Source organism: Nicotiana tomentosiformis, chromosome 5 (assembly GCF_000390325.3).
Source record: "Nicotiana tomentosiformis chromosome 5, ASM39032v3, whole genome shotgun sequence".
In the NCBI taxonomy this organism is placed as follows: Eukaryota; Viridiplantae; Streptophyta; class Magnoliopsida; order Solanales; family Solanaceae; genus Nicotiana; species Nicotiana tomentosiformis.
This window is the reverse complement of record NC_090816.1, coordinates 41,751,729-41,774,084: the sequence shown is the minus strand read 5'-3', so window position 1 is coordinate 41,774,084 and position 22,356 is coordinate 41,751,729. Positions and strand designations below refer to the sequence as shown.

Below are 22,356 nucleotides of genomic sequence, written 5' to 3'. Positions count from 1 at the left end.
TAAAAAGATAATTCATCTATAATATATTGCAAAGCATGCCAGACGCATTTGCTGATCAAAAGAAAGTAACTATATTCTCACTACAAATACTTTTATTAGAATAAATTCTAGAAGGACAAAGTCTATGGTACGCTTAAAGCGTATAGACATATCAGTTTCAAATAAAATTTTTGATAAAGAAGATGAGCAAATGATCATAATAAAGAGGCAAGTGATCTAGAAGTTCACATGACATAACACTTCATAAAATCTCAGGAGAGGTTCAGGTACCTTAATACATAAATGAAGAGATCTCTATGTTATGTCTTTATAAAAAAAGAGGCTGAAAGTGATATAGAATGTTCGTCGATGAAATCTATGATAGCGCTAAGTATAGATAAGAATCTTAAGTCTGTCGAATGAAGCCACATAAATATTGGCCAAATGGAAGAGACAAAATTCAAATAAAATTGGTTTCATATGAAAGACGTGTAGTGTTGGACATGTAGTTCAAATACTCGAAAGTATAAAGTCAATAGTGTGTACAGTCACTTTCTTGTGTCTTATATGTCTGGCATGACATGAAAACTTGATATAAATCTAAAGTCTATTTATATGGCTTATTTGACTATACTTATATGATAATCCAAGAATGATTTAAAATGCTGATAGCATATACAATTTTTGGAGAATTTCTTGGTCCTGAATTACCACATCCTAAGTGCAATTTGTACACATATGTATCTTGCTATAACTATAAGCATGATAATATGATAGTAAGAGTCTTTACCCCTATGTGAAGATATTGAAATGACGATTCCAACAAGATCACATGAAGGCAATACATCTCTATCAAGAATGATGATTTCAAGGTGCAACATTTTCGTTCAAGTTAATATGGCTGATTTATTTATCAAATCTATACCAATAATTTTTTGAAGATGATGCACAAGATTGGAATGCAAAGACTCAAATATCTGAATTAATGTTCTTATCAGGGGGAGTTAATACGCATTGTACTCTTTTTTCCTTACAAGATTTTGTCCCACTAGGTTTTCCTTGCAAGTTTTTTAACGAGGAAACAAAAAGGATGTGTACTCTTTTTTCTTCTATAGAATTTTTTTCCCACTGGGTTTTATTTTAGTTAAGGTTTTAACGAGGCACATTATCTGTTGAATAGACATTCAAGGGGGAGTGTTATAAATAGAATTGTATTTAAGGTGAATGTCATTATTTTAGAGAGATTTTAGGTTTTGTTACTTGGTGGCTAAGTCACTTTTCCCCGATAAATAGATGGGTTCTATTCCATTGTAATTGATCCCAAATCAATAAGAATTCTCTCTATCTACTTTTCTCTACAATACTCCTCTTCTTCTTTTATTGTTTCATAACATAATTTTAATAGTGTATTAGCTAATAGTTTTTAGGAATAATTTTAGTGACCTTCCTTCATGTTTAACTTTATTACTGTAATATCTCGTGTGGTTTAAGATATTACTATCATGACCCCAATTTTCCTCCGTAGGATGTCATGATAGCACCTAGTCTTTAAGACTAGGTAAGCCTAACAAGTATGTGGAATAACTGAAATATTAAGCTAAAACTCAAAATGTCAACAACTGTAATAAATAAAAACTGCAACTCAAGTATAAACAACTCCCAAAGCCCGGTAGATATAAGTCACAAGCTCTAAAGAGAAATACTAAATATCCCTATAAATCAGAGTCTAATAAAGATATGAAAACAACATAATAAAGATAGAGGGGGACTCCGAGGTCTGCGGACACTGGCAAATGTACCTTGAAGTCTCCACGTACGGACTAGCTCACTGATACCTGGTCTGGTAGGAAGTATCTGGATCTACACAAAAAGATGTGCAGAAGAGTAGTATGAGTACACCACAATGGTACCTAGTAAGTGCCAAGCCTAACCTCGGTAGAGTAGTGATGAGATCATGTCAAATTCCTACTGGAATAATAAGAGACAAGGCAGGGAATATAACAGTATAATGAAATGATAGAGAAGCGTAATAATAGAAATTCACAGAAGGAACAACAGGGAATCAAAGAAGACAATTACAACACGTAAGGAAGAAAGAATCTTACAAGTTAAGGAATAACAACAACAACAATACATCAATAGAGGAAATCAACAGCGGCACCCTCGAGTTACCGCCTTGTAGTCCCTAAAGTAAATATCTCACAGGGGCACGACAGTAACCTTATGCAAACAATAGTAACCGTACGACAGAAATCTCGTGCCATAATAACACTTCGCACGACAGAAACCTCGTGCCACAATAACACTTCGCACGGCAGAAACCTCGTGCCACAACAAAACAATTATCTCAACAAAAATCACGAAAACAACACACAACAAATGAAAAATGAGATTACAGGCAATGAATCCTACAATTAAAGAATTAATACGGAATCAAAGAAAGTAGGTAATTCAACTAAGCATGTTGCACAAATTGCAAGTAAGAGATAAGACACGTAGACATGTGACATTAGGCTAAACATGACTACACGTGCTAGAATAACTCAATTAAGGAAATAAAAGGAACTACTTAGCAAAAATCAGATTTTTAACATTTAGCCTGAGTATGCACTCGTCACCTCGCGTACACGGCCTTCATGTAATGCAATTTACCATTACACTACCATATCCTAAGGGGAATTTTTCCCACAGAAGGTTAGATAAGTCACTTACCTCAAACCTTGCTCAATCAATTAGTAAGAAGGCCTTTCCTCGATTTTCCAACTCCGATCGGCTCGAATCTAGCCAAAACAAATTCATACTATAAATATAACTATAGAAAAATAATTTAAATAATGAAAATACGACTTTGGCAAAGAATTTAAAAATCGCTCCAAAAAGTTGACCCGGCCCCATGTCTCAAAACCCGACCAAAGTTACAAAAACCAAATGCCCATTCGATATCGAGTCTAACCATACAAGAATTATCCAAATCTGGCCTCATTTGGCCTTTCAAAAACCCAAAAATCTAAGAACTTTACACCTTTTCCTCCCAATTTTTTAACCAAAATCCTTAATTAAATGAAGAAATTAATGATAGATTAGTAAAAATTAATCAACAATGTTGAAGAATCCTTACCCAAATATTTTCTCTGAAAATCCCCCAAAATCTCGCCTCAATCCGAGCTATCAAAGTCCCAAAATAAAAATGAGAGCAAACCCTCGATTTGAAATTTTAATCTGTTGCCTAGGTGTTTACACTACGCGATCACGGAAATTCCCACGCGATTGCATAGAACAAAATTACCATCAGTTCAAAAGCCTAATACGCGAACGCGGAAGCACTTATGCGAACGTGTATCACTGCCCTTTGTCAAGCTACGCGATCGCGTAACACCCCACGCGACCGCAATGAAGAACACGCGTGACCTGCAGACCCTAAATTCTTCAACGCGAACACGACCATATACACGCGTTCGCGAATCAATGGAGCCCAGCCTTCCGCGATCGTAGCCCACTTCAAGCGACCGCATAGAATCGTTTCTCCCCAATGCCTATTTACCCTTCGCGATCGCGTTAGCCCAATCAAGATCGCATAGGAGAACACCAGAACACCAGAACACCAGATTTCAACAACCTCTACATGATTCGAAATACGCCGAACACAGTCTGAATCACACCCGAGTCCCCTGGTACCTCAACCAATCATACCAACAAGTCCTAAAACATCATACAAACTTAGTCGAGCCTTCAAATCACATCAAACAATGCTAAAACCACGAATTGCGCATCGATTCAAGCCTAATGAACTTTTGAATTTCTAACTTCCACATCTGATGCCGAAACCTATCAAATCAAGTCCGATTGTCCTTAAATTTTGCACATAAGTCATAATTGACATTACGGACCTACTCGAACATTCGGAATCGGAATCTGACCCCGATATCAAAAAGTCCACTACCGGTCAAACCTTCCAAAATCTTCAAATTTTCCAACTTTTGCCAATTAACGCCGAAATGACCTACAGACCTCCAAATTAATATTCGGACATGCTCCTAAGAACGAAATCACCATAAGGAGCTATCAGAACCATCAAACCTTCATTCCGAAGTCCTCTTCCCACAGATCAAACTACGGTCTACTCCTATGACTTAAACTTCTAATTTTGGGACTGTGTCCCATTTCTCTCCGAAACCAAAATGAAACCTCTCGACAAGACACGTAACCACAATATAACATAGAAAAAGAAATAATTAGGGGGGTCAAGGCTAATACACTCAAAACAACCGGTCGGGTCATTACATCCTTCACCTCTTAAAACAAACGTTCGTCCTCGAACGAGTATAGAGACATACCTGAAGTGGTGAAAAGATGAGGATAACAGCTGAATATATCATGCTCGGTCTCCCAAGTCACCTACTTGACTGGATGATCCCTCCACTGAACCTTCACTGAAGCAATGTTCTTCGACCTCAACTTTCGAACTTGCCTATCCAAAATGGCCACCGGCTCCTCAACATAAGATAGATCCTTGTCCAACTGGACTGAGCTGAAGTCTAACACATAAGACGGATCGCCGTGATACTTTTAGAGCATGGAAACATGGAACAATGGATGAACTGCAGAGAGACTAGGTGGTAGTGCCAGTCTGTAAGCCACCTCTCCAACCTTCTCCAAACTCTCTGCCTTGCGGCTCAAGGCATCGGCCACCACATTGGCTTTCTCGGGATGATATAGAATTCTGACATCATAGTCCTTAAGCAACTCCAACCACCTAATCTTCCACAAGTAAAGGTCCTTCTTTTTGAACAGATGCTGTAGACTCTGGTGATCGGTGTAGACCTCACACGGGACACCATACAAATAGTGCCTCCAGATCTGTAAGGCATGAACAATAGCTGTTAATTTGAGATCGTGGACATGATAGTTCTTCTCATGCACCTTCAGCTGCCTAGGCGTGTAGGCAATCACCCTAGCGTCCTGCATAAGCACCGCGCCGAGACCAATGCATGACATATCACAATACACCGTATAGGACCCCGAACCAGTAGGCAATACCAACACTGGGGCTGTCGTCAAAGCAGTCTTGAGATTTTGAAAGCTCTCCTCACACTCCTCGGTCCACCTAAACAGAGAACCCTTCTGGGTCAGCCTGGTCATAGGTGCAGCAATAGGCGAGAAACCCTCTACAAATCGACGGTAATACCCCGCCAAGCTAAGAAAACTCCAGATCTACGTATCTGAGGACGGTCTGGGCCAACTTTGCACTGCTTCAATCTTCTTCGGATCTACCTTGATCCCCTCACTCGATACTACATGACCTAAATATGCCACTGAATCTAGGTAGAATTCACAGTTCAAAAATTTTGCATATAACTTCTTTTCACTCAATGTCTGAAGCACAATCCTCAGGTGCTGCTCATGATCCTCCCGGCTACGGGAGTACATCAGAATGTCTTCAATAAACACAATGATGAATAAGTCAAGATAGGGCTGAAATACACTGTTCCTCAAGTGCATGAATGCTGCTGGGGCGTTGGTCAGCCCAAAAGACATCACAAGGAACTCGTAATGACCATACCGAGTCCTGAAGGCAGTCTTCGGAATATCTAGCTCCCGAATCTTCAGTTGATGATAGCCTGAATGAAAGTCAATCTTAGAGAACACCGTGGCACGAAGCTGATCAAATAGGTCACCAATACGTGGCAATGGGTACCTGTTCTTCACTATAACCTTATTCAACTAGCCATAATCAATACACATTCGCATAGAACCATCCTTCTTCTTTACAAATAAGACTGGAGCACCCCAAGGTGACACACTGGGCCAAATGAATCCCTTATCAAGAAAATCTTGCAACTGTTCCTTTAACTATTTCAACTATGCTAGGGCCATACGATAGGATGGAATAAAAATGGGCTGAGTGCCCGTCAACAAATCAATACTAAAGTCGATATCCCTGTCGGGCGGCATGCCCAGAAGATCCGCCGGAAATACGTCTGGATAATCCCTCACTACCGGAACTGACTCGACAGTAGGAGTATCAGCACTAACATCCCTCACATATGCCAGATACGCATCACACCCCTTCTCAACCATCTGTTGAGCTTTTAGAAATGAGACAACCCTGCTGGGAGCATAATCTAAAGTACCTCTCCACTCTAGCAGCGGTAGACCTGGCATAGCCAACGTCACCGTCTTGGTGTGATAATCAAGAATAGCGTGATAGGGCGACAACCAGTCCATGCCCAAAATAACATCGAAATCCACCATACTGAGCAACAATAAATTAGCTCTGGTCTCAAAACCACTAATAACAACCAAACACGGCCGATACACACGGTCAACAATAATAGAATCTCCCACAGGTGTAGACACAAAGACATGAGAACTCAAAGAATCAAGGGATACACCCAAATACGAAGTAAAATAAGATGATACATAGGAATAAGTGGAGCCTGGATCAAATAAGACTGATGCATATCTATGACAGACCAGAACAATACCCGTGATAATAGAGTCGGATACAACTGCCTCCGTCCTAGAAGGAAGAGCATAGCATCTGGCCTGGCCTCCCTTCTAGGGTGACCTCTACCTGCTAGACCTCCACATCTAGCCGGCTGTGTAGGTGGAGTGGTAGCTAGTGCTGTAATCGTAGCCTGAGGACCCGGTGGGGCACGCGGTGCTTGGGTGGTCTGTGGAGGTGTACCCCTCCCGAGTCTGGGGTAATCCCTCACCATATGATGAGTGTCACCACACTCAAAATAAGCTCTCGGAGGACGTAGCTGATGTGGCTGGCTCGGACATGATCGGCTGGACTGACCGCTGAAAGCACCCCGTGCAGGAGGTGCACTTGACAATGGAGGTGCATAATAGGGAGCCTGGGGCCTAGGAGTGGACGGAGTACCGCTGGCGGCTGGAAGTGCTGAATGAACAGGGCGACTCACATAACCCCTACCCTGACGAGCTGCAGCTGCGGTACGAGTACCACTATATGTGCCAGACTCTTGAGACCTCTTGGTGTCTCTCTCCTCTCTCTCCTGAGTCAGCATACCTTCCAATATCCTAGCAATCCCCACTACCTACTGGTATACGATGTTCATCTCCAACTCTCGAGCCATGCTAAATCTGATACTGGGGTTGAGCCCCTCAATAAATTGACGAACCCGTTATCGAACAGTAGCAACCAAGGCTGGTGCATGCCTAGCCAAATAACTGAACCGGACCGCACACTCCGACACAATCATAGAACCCCGGCGCAACTGCACAACCTCTACGCGCCATGCATCTCCGAAACTCTGGGGAACATACTCCCTCAAGAATATATTCGAGAATTGAGTCCAAGCGAGTGAAGCTACCTCGGTCAGACTACCCAACTCATATGCTCGCCACCACTGATAGGCCACTCCTCAAAGCTGGAACGTATTGAAAGAAACCCCACTAGACTCCGCAATACCTATAGTACGAAGGATACAGTGGCACTCCTCAAGAAAACCCTAGGCATCCTCTGACGCCAAGCCACTGAAGGTAGGAGGGTGGTACTTTTTGTACCTCTCGAGCTTGAGCTGCTCCTCCTCAGATACTACTACCCTAACCTCGGGCTGCACTAGGGCTACCGACTGTATTGGTATGACCTCAGGAACCTGGTCAACCTGGACTCGCTGCTTTGGGGTACAGGCGGCCGGAGTCTTTACTCCTCCCCCAGCCTGAGATGTGGCAGGAGCGAGTAGTATCAACACTCCCTGAGCCAAAGTGCTGAACATGCTCAGAAACTAGGCGAGAGTCTCCTAGAGGGTTGGTGCGGTAACAGGCGTCTCAGGTGCCTCCCTCCAACTGAAGCTACTGGTGGCTTCTCTGTAGTATCTCGTACGGGTGCTCTGGCTGCACCACGTTGACGTCCTCGGCCTATACCCCGGCCTCTCCCAGCTCTAGCAGGGGGCACGGGAGTCTGGTTATCCGATCCAGCTGTACGTGTCCTCACCATCTGTGAGAGAATAGAAAGACAGAAATTTAGAATCCAAAGTTAATATTTCGCACGATAAGGAATCAAAGAAGTGAAACTTTTCCTAAAAGTTTCATAGCCTCCCGAATATAAGTACAGACGTCTCCGTACCGATCCGCGAGACTCTACTAAACTTGCTTGTGACTCATAACACCTATGAACCTAGAGCTCTGATACCAACTTGTCACGACCCCAATTTCCCTCCGTAGGATGTCGTGACGGCACCTAGTCTTTAAGACTAGGTAAGCCTAAAAAGTATGTGAAATAAATGAAATATTAAGCTAAAACTCAAAATGTCAACAACTGTAATAAATAAAAACTGCAACTCAAGTATAAACAACTCCCAAAACCCGGTAGATATAAGTCACAAACTCTAAAGAGAAATACTAAATATCCCTATACATCAGAGTCTAATGAAGATAAGAAAACAACATAATAAAGATAGAGGGGGATTCCGAGGTCTGCGGATGCTGGCAAATGTACCTTAAAGTTTCCATGTATGGACTAGCTCATTGATACCTGGTCTGGTAGGAAGTACCTGGATCTACACAAAAGGATGTGCATAAGAGTAGTATGAGTACACCACAACGGTACCCTATTAATTGCCAAGCTTAACCTCGGTAGAGTAGTGACGAGGTTAGGTCAGGGCCTTACTGGAATAATAAGAGACAAGGCAGGGAATATAACGGTATAATAAAATGACAGAGAAGCGTAACAATAGAAATTCATAGAAGGAACAACACGAAATCAAAGAAGACAATTACAACACGTTAGGAAGCAAGAATCTTACAAGTTTAGGAACAACAACAACAACAATATAACAATAGAGGAAATCAATAGGGGCACTGTCGAGGTACTGCCTCGTAGTCCCAAAAGTAAATATCTCACAGCGGCATGACAGAAACCTCGTGCAAACAATAGTAACCGCACAACAGAAACCTCGTGCCATAATAACACTCTGCACGGCAGAAACCTCGTGCCACAATAACACTCTGCACGGCAGAAATTTCGTGCCACAATAACGCTCCACATGGCAGAAACCTCGTGCCACAATAACACTCCGCACGACAGAAACCTCGTGCCACAATAACACTCCATACAGCAAAAACCCCGTGCCACAATAACACTCCGCACGACAGAAATCTTGTGCCACAATAACACTCCTCACGAAAGAAACCTCGTGCCACAACCAAACAGTTATCTCAACAAAAATCACGAAAACAACACATAACAAATGAAACAATGAGATTACAAGCAAGGAATCCTACAGTTAAAGAATGAATATGGAATCAAAGAAAGAAGGTAATTCAACTAAGCATATTGCACAAATTGCAAGTAAGAGATAAGACACGTAAATATGTGACATTAGACTAAACATAATGACTACACGTGCTAGAGTAACTCAATTAAGAAAGTAAAAGGAACTACTTAACAAAAACCGGATTTTTAACATTTAGCCCGAGTACGCACTCGTCACCTCGCGTACATGGACTTCACGTAATGCAATTTACCATAACACTACCAAATTCTAAGAGGAATTTCTCCCACACAAGGTTAGACAAGTCACTTACCTCAAACCTCGCTCAATCAATCAGTAAGAAAGACTTTCCCTTTTTCCAACTCCGATCGGCTCGAATCTAGCCAAAATAATTTTATACTATAAATATAACTATAGGAAACTAATTTAAATAATACAATTACGACATTAGCAAAGAATTTAAAAATCGCTCCAAAAAGTCGACCCGGGCCCACGTCTCGGAACCCGACCAAAGTTATAAAAACCGAATGCTCATTCGATATCGAGTCCAACCATATAAGAATTATCCAAATCCGACCTCATTTGGCCTTTCAAAACCCAAAAATTTAGTGTAAGAACTTTACACCTGTTTTTTCAATTTCTCAACCCAAATTCTTAATTAAATAAAAAAAATTAATGATAGATTAGTAGAAATTAATTAACAATGAGTCAAGAATCCTTATCCAAATATTTTCTCTGAAAATCTCTTCTCAATCCGAGCTCTCAAAGTCCCAAAATGAAAATGAGAGCAAACCCTCAATTTGAAATTTTAATCTGCTGCCCAGGTGTTCCGCGATCGCGTAGAACAAAACTTCCATCAGTTCAAAATCCTACTACGTGAATGCGGAAGCACTTATGCAAATGCGTACCACTGCCCTTTGCCAAGCTACGTGATCACGTATCACCCACGCGACTGCAATGAAGAACACGCGTGACCTGCGGACCCTAAATTCTTCAACGCGAATGCGACCACATGCACGCGTTCGCGATTCACTGGAGCCCAGCCTTCCGCTATCGTAGCCCACTTCAAGCGACTGCATAGAACATTTTCTCCCCAATGCCAAACTGCCCTTCGCGATTGCGTTAGCCCAATCGCTGTCGCATAGGAGAACACCAGAACACCAGATTTTAGCAACCTCTACATGATCCGAAACGCGCTGAGCAAGGTCCGAATCACACCCGAGGCCCCCGGGACCTCAACCAATCATACCAACAAGTACTAAAATATCATACTAACTTAATCGAGCCTTCAAATCACATAAAACAATGCTAAACTATGAATTGCGCATCAATTCAAGCTTAATGAACTTTTGAACTTCTAACTTCTACATCTGATGCCGAAATCTACCAAATCAAGTCCGATTGACCTCAAATATTTTCACACAAGTCATAATTGACATTACGGACCTACTCCAACTTCCGAAATCGGAATCCGACCCTGATATCAAAAAGTCCACTCCCGATCAAACCTTCCAAAATTTTTTAATTTTTCAACTTTCGCCAATTAACGCCGAAATGACCTACGGACCTCCAATTCAACATCCGGACACGCTCCTAAGACAAAAATTACCATACGGAACTATTAGAGCCATCAAAATTTTATTCCGGAGTCGTCTTCGCACAAATTAAACTACGATAGACTCCTTTGAATTAAACTTCCAATTTAGGGACTATGTGTCCCATTTCTCTCCGAAACCAATAACCAAATATCCCGGCAAGTCACGTAACCACAGTATAACATAGCGAAAGCAATAATTAGGGGGGTTGGAGCTAATACACTCAAAACGACCGGCCGAGTCGTTACAATTACGCTTACCTCTCTTATTTCATAATTGATGTAACAAAAATATTATTTGGACAAGTTTACCCCTTATTTTGTTATTTATATTTCTTCCTATATTATGTAAGAAAACTAACTTTCTTTATTTAATTTTTATTTTGATTCATACATTTAGTGTGTCCATGCAACAAAACTTCTATAAAGTACCTTCCTTTTTTGAAGTTTTGTGCAAAGAATCTATAACTTAATTTACAAATGGAAATTTTTGTTATTTTTACTTCGATTTGCTCTTTTATGTAATAAAAGTATATTCCTATTTTATTGGATACAAATCAATCCTACCACTTTCATAATTGGTTTAACTCTTTCTTTTGTTTCGTTTTTTACATTCGTTGAACTTATTCAAGTAAATTTTCCCATTATATGAAGATTTTCCTTCAAGGGAAGCCATTTTTGTTAAACAGTTTGCGACCATATTCATTTTCGGGTAGCTATATACATCTGCAGTTATATTTTACCACTTATTGTTCATGGATATCATTTAAAAAAAGCATCCATTGGCAAGCAATAATTAAAAAAAAAGCAAAAGAAAGTTCGGTCATACAAAATAGAAAAAAATAAAATTAATATCTTAGTGGCAGCTTGTCTATTTTTTAGTCAATTAATAGTATTGTCACACCAAATATGAAAGAATGAAAGTGTACCAAAAAGAAATTTAGTGACTTAGTGTTATATCGTGATTTATAGACAAGTGAATCGATTTGACCCAAAGATATTAAATAAATAAGAACGAAAATAATATTAAGAAATAAAATTAAAGGAAATACAAGCCTAGCTATGGACTTAGCCTTCCCAGTGGCAAATGTGAGAACAATATTCTATAACAAAGATCGAGAATAATGTTATGAAATGAGAGCAGAATATAGCTTTTTGTGTACATAATATTTCGTGTCTATAATGGATATTAATTCTCCTATTTATTGCTCTATTAAAAAAGACAAGATTTCCAAATCAAGCTCCTCTTGAATGATAATAAAATCGTCATTGATGGTTCCATAACGGTTGGTTGTAAAAGCAGACATTCTCTATTTAAAAAAGCATCCATTGGCAAGCGGTAATTAAAAAAAGCAAAAGAAAGTTCGGTCATACAAAATAGAAAAAAATAAAATTAACATCTTAGTGGCAGCTTGTCTATTTTTTAGTCAATTAATAGTTTTGTCACACCAAATATGAAAGAATGAAAGTGTACCAAAAAGAAATTTAGTGACTTAGTGTTATAGCGTGGTTTATAGACAAGTGAATCGATTTGACCCAAAGATATTAAATAAATAAGAACGAAAATAATATTAAGAAATGAAATTAAAGGAAATACAAGCCTAGCTATGGACTTAGCCTTCCCAGTGGCAAAAGTGAGAGCAATATTCTATAACAAAGATCGAGAATAATGTTATGAAATGAGAGCAGAATATAGCTTTTTTGTGTAAATAATATTTCGTGTCTATAATGGATATTGATTTTCCTATTTATAGCTCTATTAAGGAAGACAAAGTCCCCAAATCAAGCTCCTCTTGAATGAGAATAAAACCGCCATTGATGGCTCTATAATGGTTGGTTATAAATGCAAACATTCTCTGTAACAGTCGCTCATTAAATGCTACCCAATGTCAATTCTTTGAACCTTTGTCGTTGGATACTCTATCTTCGAGACTCATCCAGCACTGGCCACATGCTGGCAACCGATATTAACTATTTGCTGACTCACATCCTACCTGTCTTCAGCTCCACGTATCACCTCTTCATTCGTCTAACTGTCACTAACCAATTTTACCGTATATATATAGTCCCCCTACTTTTTGATGATAATACTTTAGTATCATCGGGAAGTAGAGAAAAACTCTTTCCTTAGCGGACAAGTTTCTAAAAAGTTCCTGGCATTTGAAACGACGCATGTCTCTTCGCATTTAATAACCCGAATACGTGTTACCCCATGATTTGTAAATATGTTCGCCAGTTCTCGAGGTAATCATGACCGCGATTATTTCCGTCTATAACTTCTCTACTTCGCTTCATTTTTATTCTTTACTTTTTACAACTTCTTCTTCTTCTCTAATTTACCTTAGAACCCTACTGCAAACTTTAATTTTCTTAGTAAAATATTTCTTCACAAGCTTCTCACCACCATGTCTTCTAACGCTGATGCCTTCGGAAATTCTGGCCTTCTCTTCAGTGGAGGTCCGAAAAAGAATAGAACCAAGGAGGTTGATGTCGAATCTGATCTTCCAACCGTAAACACCATTATACCTCTTTAACTTAGCACGAAATCCGACCTTCAATAACAAAAGGAACCTGCAAATCCCAAAAGTGACAGACACTGGCCTGTTAATATATATCCTTCTTCCATCCGTCCTCCTAGCATTCCCGTCGTGAAGTAGGATTGAACTAGGACAACATTTCAATCCTCACTCCTAGCGAGGTGGAAAGGGTCACCTTCTCCAAACTAGAGTTCATGTATGTTTATACATACCCTTTCACTTTGAGAGTGGGTGAACGAATCGATCCAATAATTTTAGAGTTTTGCCACCGATATTAAATATGTTTGGCACAAGAAGGCCTTCCGTGTGGCATATGATGGCTTGCCTATGCCAGTTGTGTTTTGAGACTGGGAAACCTTGACTCTTGCACACATGATGAACCTCTACTCCCAAAAGATCTTCCGTGGGGGTCTTCTAAAACTTAGCAAACGTGGTCATCATACCCTTCTCACTAGTGTCGATGATGACAACGACCGTAGATGTATGGAACGGTTTGTTATCATTGCTACCAGGGACATCCTCCCGGCCACAGCACCTGCCCGTCCCGAATCATGGCATCTTTTCCGTAAGTCTTCGAATACCTTTTCCTTTTCATGTTTAGAAAGACCTTCCTTTGATACTAACTTTACGTTCTCCTTACTCCAGCTACTCACTGGAAGCCACCACGGGTTCAAGATCTGGCCCAATGGGTACAAAAAATTTTGAATATTACTACACCAGAGTCCCGAAGATGGAAAGAAACGACTCTTAAATATGGGTGGAAAGTCAAAAACCATGGTAAAAAGAATTCTTATTCTATTATTTCAATCTTTCAATATATCTTGGAAGCAATTTAGCTGTCTTCTTGTATCACACAAGACTTCTGAAGGCATCTGTCATTTACCCTGACATCGAGGTTCTCGATAACCCGGCATAAGTCAAACATTTACTGCAAATTATCCTTAACCGGAGAAGAGCTCGCAAATCTACTCGCACTTCCGGTGAAGGTACCTCTTCCCGGAGTCTCCAACCCAAAAACAAGAAACAAAAGAGGAAACGTCCCTCCTTGGGTGGGACTCAGGAGAAGAGAATGAAAGAAACACCAAACGGACTGACCACAGTGGTCCTTGATGATGAAGAAGGATCCGATGATGAAGAGGCTCCCCTTCAAAGAAGAAAAATATCTTCATCAGCTCAACCAGATGCTCAACCAGGAGAGCTTCAAACTCCACCACCAGAAGAAGTTCAAGAACTCTGAGGGGAAATAGAAATAGCCGAAAATGCTTCATTTCATTTTCGGATTCCCACAGTTGCTTCTGGTCAAAGGAATTCAATTCATAACCTTCCTCCACCACCAACTTCTGAGCCGACAACAATCATCCCTCCATTTTCTCCGGAAGGCATCTTTCATTTGCACTGACATCGAGGTTCTCGATAACCCGGCAGAAGTCGAACATTTACTGCAAACTGTCTTTAACCAGAGAAGAGCTCACGAATCTACTTACACTTCCGGTGAAGTTACCTCCTCCCGGAGTCCCCAACCCAAAAACAAGAAACCAAAGAGGAAACGTCCCTTCTTGACTGTGAGTTAGGAGAAGAGAATGAAAGAAACACCAACCGGACCAACCACAGTGGTCCTTGATGATGAAGAAGGATCCGATGATGAAGAGGCTCCCCTTCAAAGAAGAAAAAGATCTTCATCAGCTCAACCAGATGCTCAACCGGGAGAGCTTCAAACTCCACCACCAGAAGAAGTTCAAGAACTCTGGGGGAAAATGGAAATAGCCGAAAATGCTTCATTTCGTTTTCGGATTTCCACAGTTGCTTCTGGTCAAAGGAATTCAATTCCTAACCTTCCTTCACCACCAACTTCTGAGCCGACAATAATCAACCCTCCATCTACACCAGTTGCTTCTTCTCTACCGGCCCAGGTTGAACGAATAGAGAGTGCTCCTTTTTCCGCGGTCACCCAACCATAGAAATCTGGGAAGTATATACTCGGCACCCATTCAGGACCTTCATAGAAAATGAAGTGTCATTCTTTTGGTTTAGAGTGAGTGCCATATACTTTCCAAGACAATGGAGCTTGCCAATTATCTGAAGCTGCTGGCCTCGGAAAAAGATTGAAGAAAAATGGACTGACTTTCTGGGGAGTGTCTAATAAATAATAGCATTCATTGCTCTGCGCAGATAGCGATCTCATTCTCTTCTATCTTCTTTCAATTTATACTTTGAATTAATAACTTTAGTTCTAGCCTTTTCCAGGCAAACCTTCTTGCTTTCGAGTTCCTACAAAGGTTGATCTAGACAAGTACAAGCTTACTTCAGAATGAGATCAACTTTTGGCTGAAAGGAATTAGCTTGCTTAGCGCCTCCCTGTGCTGGAGGAAAAAATTGCTCAAATGGATGACCTTGAGGCCTGGTTGCAGCAGTCCGAACAAAATAGGATGGTTCACAGCCAGGAAGCCTCCCAATTGCATGAAGACCTTAAAGATGCTAAGGCTAAGTGGGCCGAACTTCATGATACTGTAACCGTTGCTGCCGAGCATGAGTCTGCCTTCATGGAGCAAGTTAATAACTTAGAGGCTAGATTATGCTAAAAAACCGATGAGGCCAATTCTGCCAAGGAGAGGAGAGCAAGAATGGAAGAAACACTCAAAAGAGTAATAGAACAGAATCAACTTCACTCGACCACCAACGTTGATCTTGATTCCAAAATCAGCATTGTTAAAGCTAAAAATGAAAAGCTTCAAGCGAAGAATGAAAAACTCTGAGCCAAACTCCAAGATAAGGAAGAGTTTCTTCTCTTCCAGAAGACTTACGCCATATACCATACGATGAGGAAGACTTTGGAGGAAGCCAAAGAAGGTATCACAAACATTGACGAATGCATTTCCAAGGCCCGAGAGTTGGAAACAACTTCTCATGGGAACCTGCCTACATGGACCATCGCTTCTGACTCTTCGAATACTAACTCCGATTATTTGGGAACCGAAGGAGATATTGAAGAAGATGAAGGCCTGAAACCGAAAGCGAAACATCCTTCTCCTGATAAAGAAAACGAAGACTCTTCTCTTCCTTCGGGTTCTGGCAGCAAGAATTAATGTATATATTTTTTCTTTATTTTTTGTAACTATGCCACAATGTTTTACTATGTTTGGAATTTAAATCAATAAAAGAAACATTTTTTCTTAAGTATTGTGCAAAAAATATTATTTTTTATTTAACTGACAAAGCTTCGGGAATCTTTTGACGTCCGATAGCTTTTGATTTCGAGCATAAATACTTCCGCAATCTACTCTTTACTATGAGGGTTTCAAAAGAGAGGGCTCTTATGTTTATGGTTCTCTTGAAGAGGACGTCTCATGTTCATTCCGGCACAAGCATTTGAAGTTTATGTTAAATTTCAAACGATAAAACAAATTGCATTATCATTCAGACAAGAAATAAGATAAAAACAAAGGACTTTGATTTATTCCCTCTATCTTTAAAAGTACATTTACATAAATATTATTTTTCTTAAGTAAATAAAGCTGCCAATACATATGTCTAACTTGTATAACTTATTTCTACGGGTCTAATCATGTAGTCCCCGGTCCTGATAAGACATTGATCAAGGTTCTAACAGCCCCCGGTCTTCGTAACACTTTCTTTGAAGTATGCTTTTCATTGCTGCCTTATTAAAATGAGAGTTTTGGGAGATGAGATATGCTATCGAGCCGAAGATTATTTCACCATCCATAAGTTGTTTTCCACATGAGTTGATCAACCCATAACTATTTATACTCATGCTAAAGTGAATTCAATAGAGCTTATGATTATGGATTCACTAGTGAAAGCAAATGATTATCTAAAGAATGCATCTCATATAGAGCATTCTTCTCAATACTGGAAGTTAGGTGACACCATTTTAAAAACCATCGAGACTGCTCCGGACCTAGAACTGAAGGAATCTAGTGCCTTGACATGTATCAGTTCCCCCAAGTCCCCAGAGTCTGGATGCTAAGTATAAGAATTCAAGCACTAGAAGTCTTGCATTTACCGATGATCCTCCCTTTGTAGTATGCTTTACATCGCGGCCTCATTAAAAATCTTGCTAGAAAAACTCAATTGGGACAAAAACTGGTCGAAGGGAAAAAGAGTGCAACACATACGTTCAGTACTAACAAGGATCTTCAGCAGTAATACCTTTTGAGCTAAGTCACATTCCAATTGCTTGGAAATTTAACTCCTTCTTTATTTTCCAATTCATATGAACCTTTACCGGTTATAGCTGAAACCCGGTAAGGTCTTTCTCATGTTGGTCCCAACTTCCCGACGTTAACTTCTCGAGTGCTTTTAGTAACGTTTCTCATAACCAAATTTCCAACTTTGAAATATCGGATATTTGCTCTGTGGTTGTAATATCTTTCCAAAATTTCTTTTCTGCTACCATCCTCACATATGCCACATCCCGGTGCTCTTCTAGCAAAACTAATTTAACCAGCAACGCCTCATTGTTTGTTTCTTCATTTTCTCGGAAAAACCTTAAGGTCGGTTCCTCCACTACCACTAGTATTAAAGCCTCTAAACCGTATACAAGTGAAAAGGGTGTTTCACCTGTGCTCGACTTCGCCGTGGTTCGGTATGCCCATAACATACCCGGTAGCTCATCTGGCCACTTGCCTTTAGCATCTTCTAACTTCTTTTAAGGTTTTGAATAATTACCTTATTCAACTCCGCCTATCCGTTAACACCCGGGTGGTATGGTAAAGATGTAATTTGTTTCTTCCAAAAACTTTGTGACTTACGAACTTATGAATTGTGGCCCATTGTCACAAGCAATTTCTTTCAGTATTCTGAATCAGCAGACGATGTGATCCCATATGAAATCGATCACTTCTCGTTCTGCGATCTTTTGGTAAGCATTTGCTTTAACCTATTTAGTAAAATAATCAGTTAAAACCAATATATTTTTACCTTATCGAGTTCTTGTGGTAAGGGACCGACTATGTCCATTTCCAATTTCATGAATGGCGACGATGACACCACCAAATGTAAATGTTCCCCCGGTTGATGCACTAACTGTGCATGGTGTTGACATTTATCGAAATTTTGTACAAATGCCTTTGCGTCTTGCTCTATCCGGGGCCAATATTAACCAACTCTAACTAATTTGAGAACCAACGAGTCGGCACCGGAGTGGTTCCCAAAAACTCCTTCATGAACTTCCCACATCACGTAGTCAGCCTCTGAATTCCCTAAACACCGAGACAATGGTCCTTGGAATGACCTCCTATATAATTGTTCATCAACAAGACAATAACAAGCTGCCTTGGTTCCAGTGCTCAGGATGCTTTCGATTCCTGCAACCAAAGCCTCATAGTCGGCTTCATTGTTAGTTACTGACACAGTTCTAATAGCATGTCTCTTCCCCCAAAGGAGTGATAATACTACCCCAAGACCGGACCCTTTCATGTTGGAAGTCCAATCCGTTAACAAGGTCCAAACTCGCAAAACTATTCCCGACACCAACACTGCTTCTTTAGCAGCTAAAGTCATTAATCCCGGACTGAAATTTGCCACGAAGTTGTCCAAAACTTGTGACTTGATTGCAGTCCTGGGCTTGTATTTAATGTCGAATTCACTAACTTCAACTGTCCATTTTGCCAAACGACCTGGCAACTCAGGCTTATGAAGGACATTCCTTAAGGGAATTGTTGTGACACCGGCTATTGGATGACATTGAAAGTAAGGCCTAAGCTTTCGAGAGGCAACTACGAGAGCGAAGTCCAGCTTTTCAAGGTACGGATATCGTGTCTCCCTTCCCGATAATATTTTACTAATATAATAAACGGAAAATTGCGTACCTTATTCTTCCTGGACAAAAATAACACTTACCGAAGGCACACTTCTCCGGGTTGAGCTTCATATTGTACTTTCTCAGAATATCAAACGTCTCTTGGTGATGTTTCAGATGATCTCCTGCGTTAAGAGACTTAACTAACATATCGTCAATATAAACTTCCATTATCTTACCTATCTATTTTTCAAACATCTTATTAACAAGCCTCTAGTAAGTGGCTCAAGCATTTTTAATCCCAAAAGGCATCACATTATAGCAATATATGTCAAAATTTGTGACGAAAGAAGTCTTCTCTTGATCTTTCGGGTCCTTCTTAATTTTATTATACACTGAATAAATATCAAGAAAACTCATTAACTCATGCTCGACCATAGCATCAATCATTTGATCAATGTTTGGCAACGGAAAAGAGTCTTTAGGGCATGCCTTATTTAATTATTTATAATATACACACATTCTAAATTTATTATTCTTTTTAGGTACTACCACTACGTTAGCTAGCCAATCGGGGTAATTTACCTCTTGAATTGAACCTATATTAAGTAATCGGGTTATCTCTTCCTTAACAAACATGTTTCTGAGTTCTGCTATCGGTCGTTTCTTTTGTCTTACTGAAGGGAAGTTAGGATCCAGACTCAGTTTGTGGACCGCCGCCTCTAATGGAATACCTGTCATATCTGAATGCGACCATGCAAAACAATCAACATAAGTTTTAAGAAAATCTATAATTTTTAACCTGAGTTCCAGACTCAACCCCATCCCTCCAAAATTTCTTCGAACAAGGCCACTTGTTCGAGCTCTTCTGTGGTTTGGCTTCGTCACATCTGTCTCCTCCGGTACTTGAAAAGACCTCGGTACCTAATGTAATTCCGTTGACTCCTCGTCTTTATCATCTTCAATTGCTATGGAAGAAGGCATCGGTTCCTGTCATTACTATTTATTCATTTCATTACCCCTGTTACTGGAAACAGTTATTGCGTTCATCTCCCTTTCAGCTGGTTGATCTTCTCTGATTTGCTTGATCCCTTCAGGTATCGTAAATTTCAACAGTTGATGGTATGTAAAAGGCACAACCTTCATTTATTGTATCGAAGGCCTTCCAAGGATTACATTATAGCCCATGTCGCTATCTACCACTTCAAACATGGTGGTCTTTGTTACTCTTTCGGCATGTGTGGGCAGCAAAATTTCTCCTCGGGTTGTCACACTTATTAATTTAAAGCCAGGTAGAAGCTTTGTCATTGGAATGATGTTCCTGGTTAACTTCACTTGCTCCAAAACTCTCCATTGTATGATGTTGGCCGAACTTCCTAGATCAACCAAAACACGCTTAATTTTAAAATCTAAAATATTAAGAGAATTTACCAAAACATCATTATGCGATAGAAGAAGTCCATCAACATCTTCCTTTGTGAAGGTGATGTCATCTTCTGAGACTTCTCAGATCCTCTTACCATGATTCACCGATATCTTCATCATCTTTGCTGCCGAAAATGTCACCCCATTGACTTCGTCTCCTCCAAAGATCATGTTTACTGTCATCCGAGGAGACTCTGCTGCCGGCTTTGATAACTTTGCATTATCTTGGTTTCTCCCATTGTTATTATTGGCATGGTCGCTTAAAATAAAAACTCTCTGAGGTGACAATTCTTCAACAACGTTGGCACATCTTCTCAAAGATGTCAACAGTCCCCAGTCATATGGCCGTGAGTTCCATGGAATTCATACCATAGATTAGGATTCCTTTGGCTAGCACCCGATCAAATTGGTTTCGGGAACCTAGCTTTTTAAATATTTCTCATGGCTGACACCAATTCCACCAGGCTGATATAAAAATTATAGTCATATAACCTGGGATATGATGAATCTCGGGAACCCGACGCCTCTTTCTCCTGCAATGATCTGCTACTTCGACCACGATCCGCCCTTCTATCAGAAATGAACCTTTCCAATGATCGAAAACCTTATTACCACGCCCATCGACCCTCTTATAAGGCTGAAAATGACTTCTAAAGGACCTCCGATATGCATCAAAATCATTCTTGAATTTATCTTAATTCCTATCACGATCCCGTCCTTTGGAAGACACCGAAGAGCCAAGTATTTCATCCTCTATTCTGATCTTTGACTCGTAGCGGTTGTGAACATCTGCCCATGTGGTTGCTTGAAATTCTAGCAAGCTTTCTTGTAGTTTTGGGGAGGCATCAGAACTCAACGGGTAGAGACCCTTTGTAAATGCCTCTACTACCCACTCATCCGGTACTGCTGGTGACATCCTTTCTTTCTGGAACCGGATCATGAACTCCCGCAATAGTTCAGATTCTCCTTAAGATATTTTGAATAAACCTACCTTCCTTGCCCGGACCTTTCTTGCTCCAGTATGAGCTTTGATAAACGAATCTGCAAGCATTACAAAAGAATCAATAGAATGCTCACGTAAGAGGGAATACCAAGTTAAGGCACCCTTTGTAAGAGTTTCGCCAATCTTTTTCAACAAAACCGATTCGATCTCATGCTGGGCCAAGTCGTTTCCCTTTACTGTCGTAGTGTAGGCTGTGATGTGCTCCTGTGGATCCGAAGTCCCATCATATTTCAGTATATCTAGCATCTTAAACCTCTTTGGGATCAACTCTGGTGCCGCACTTGGTTTTAACGACAATTTCGTATACTTCTTTGAATCTGGTCCATCCGAGCTTGAATTTCCTTTGCATTCTAATCAATTCATTCATTCATTTCTCTCATGAATATCATGAGCTCGGTTTTGAAAGTGTTATTTAAGTTGTTGTTCCTAGATCTACTATCGTACCTCCGACCTCGTCGAAATCGACCTCATCCCTGGGAGTGTCGTTATCGGTTCTTTGAACCATTTGATTTGCGGGAATGCAAGGAGTAACTGGAGCCCTTCCATTGGCATTACTGGAAGCACACGATAACGCCTGCTTCAATTCCGTCATCACCCAATCTTGACTTGAGAGTTGATCCATAATCATTTTTTGTTGTTCTCTCAAGATTTTGAATGTTTCAACAACATGCTTATCCTCCTCATCATCAAGAGTTGGGCCCCGCATATGTTGAGGATACTGACCTTCGTGAACTTGGGTTGTTTCATCCCCTTCGTAGCGGGTTTCGCTGGTCGATCGTCATGCTGGAACACATCTTCCCGTTCGTTGTGTGCTTCAATGT

The 22,356-nt window shown here is 40.4% G+C and overlaps 1 protein-coding gene across 1 annotated transcript; it reads right to left on the bottom strand.

Annotated features, from left to right (window-relative positions):
- Positions 1-18,464: 18,464 nt before the first annotated feature.
- Positions 18,465-20,703, bottom strand: LOC138892232 (uncharacterized). The gene is made up of 4 exons (XM_070175937.1): positions 20,628-20,703; positions 19,693-19,850; positions 19,209-19,350; positions 18,465-19,039 (listed from the first exon to the last, which is right to left on the bottom strand). The coding sequence occupies exons 1-4, from the start codon at positions 20,701-20,703 to the stop codon at positions 18,465-18,467; spliced, it is 951 nt and encodes a 316-aa protein (XP_070032038.1).
- Positions 20,704-22,356: the final 1,653 nt, after the last annotated feature.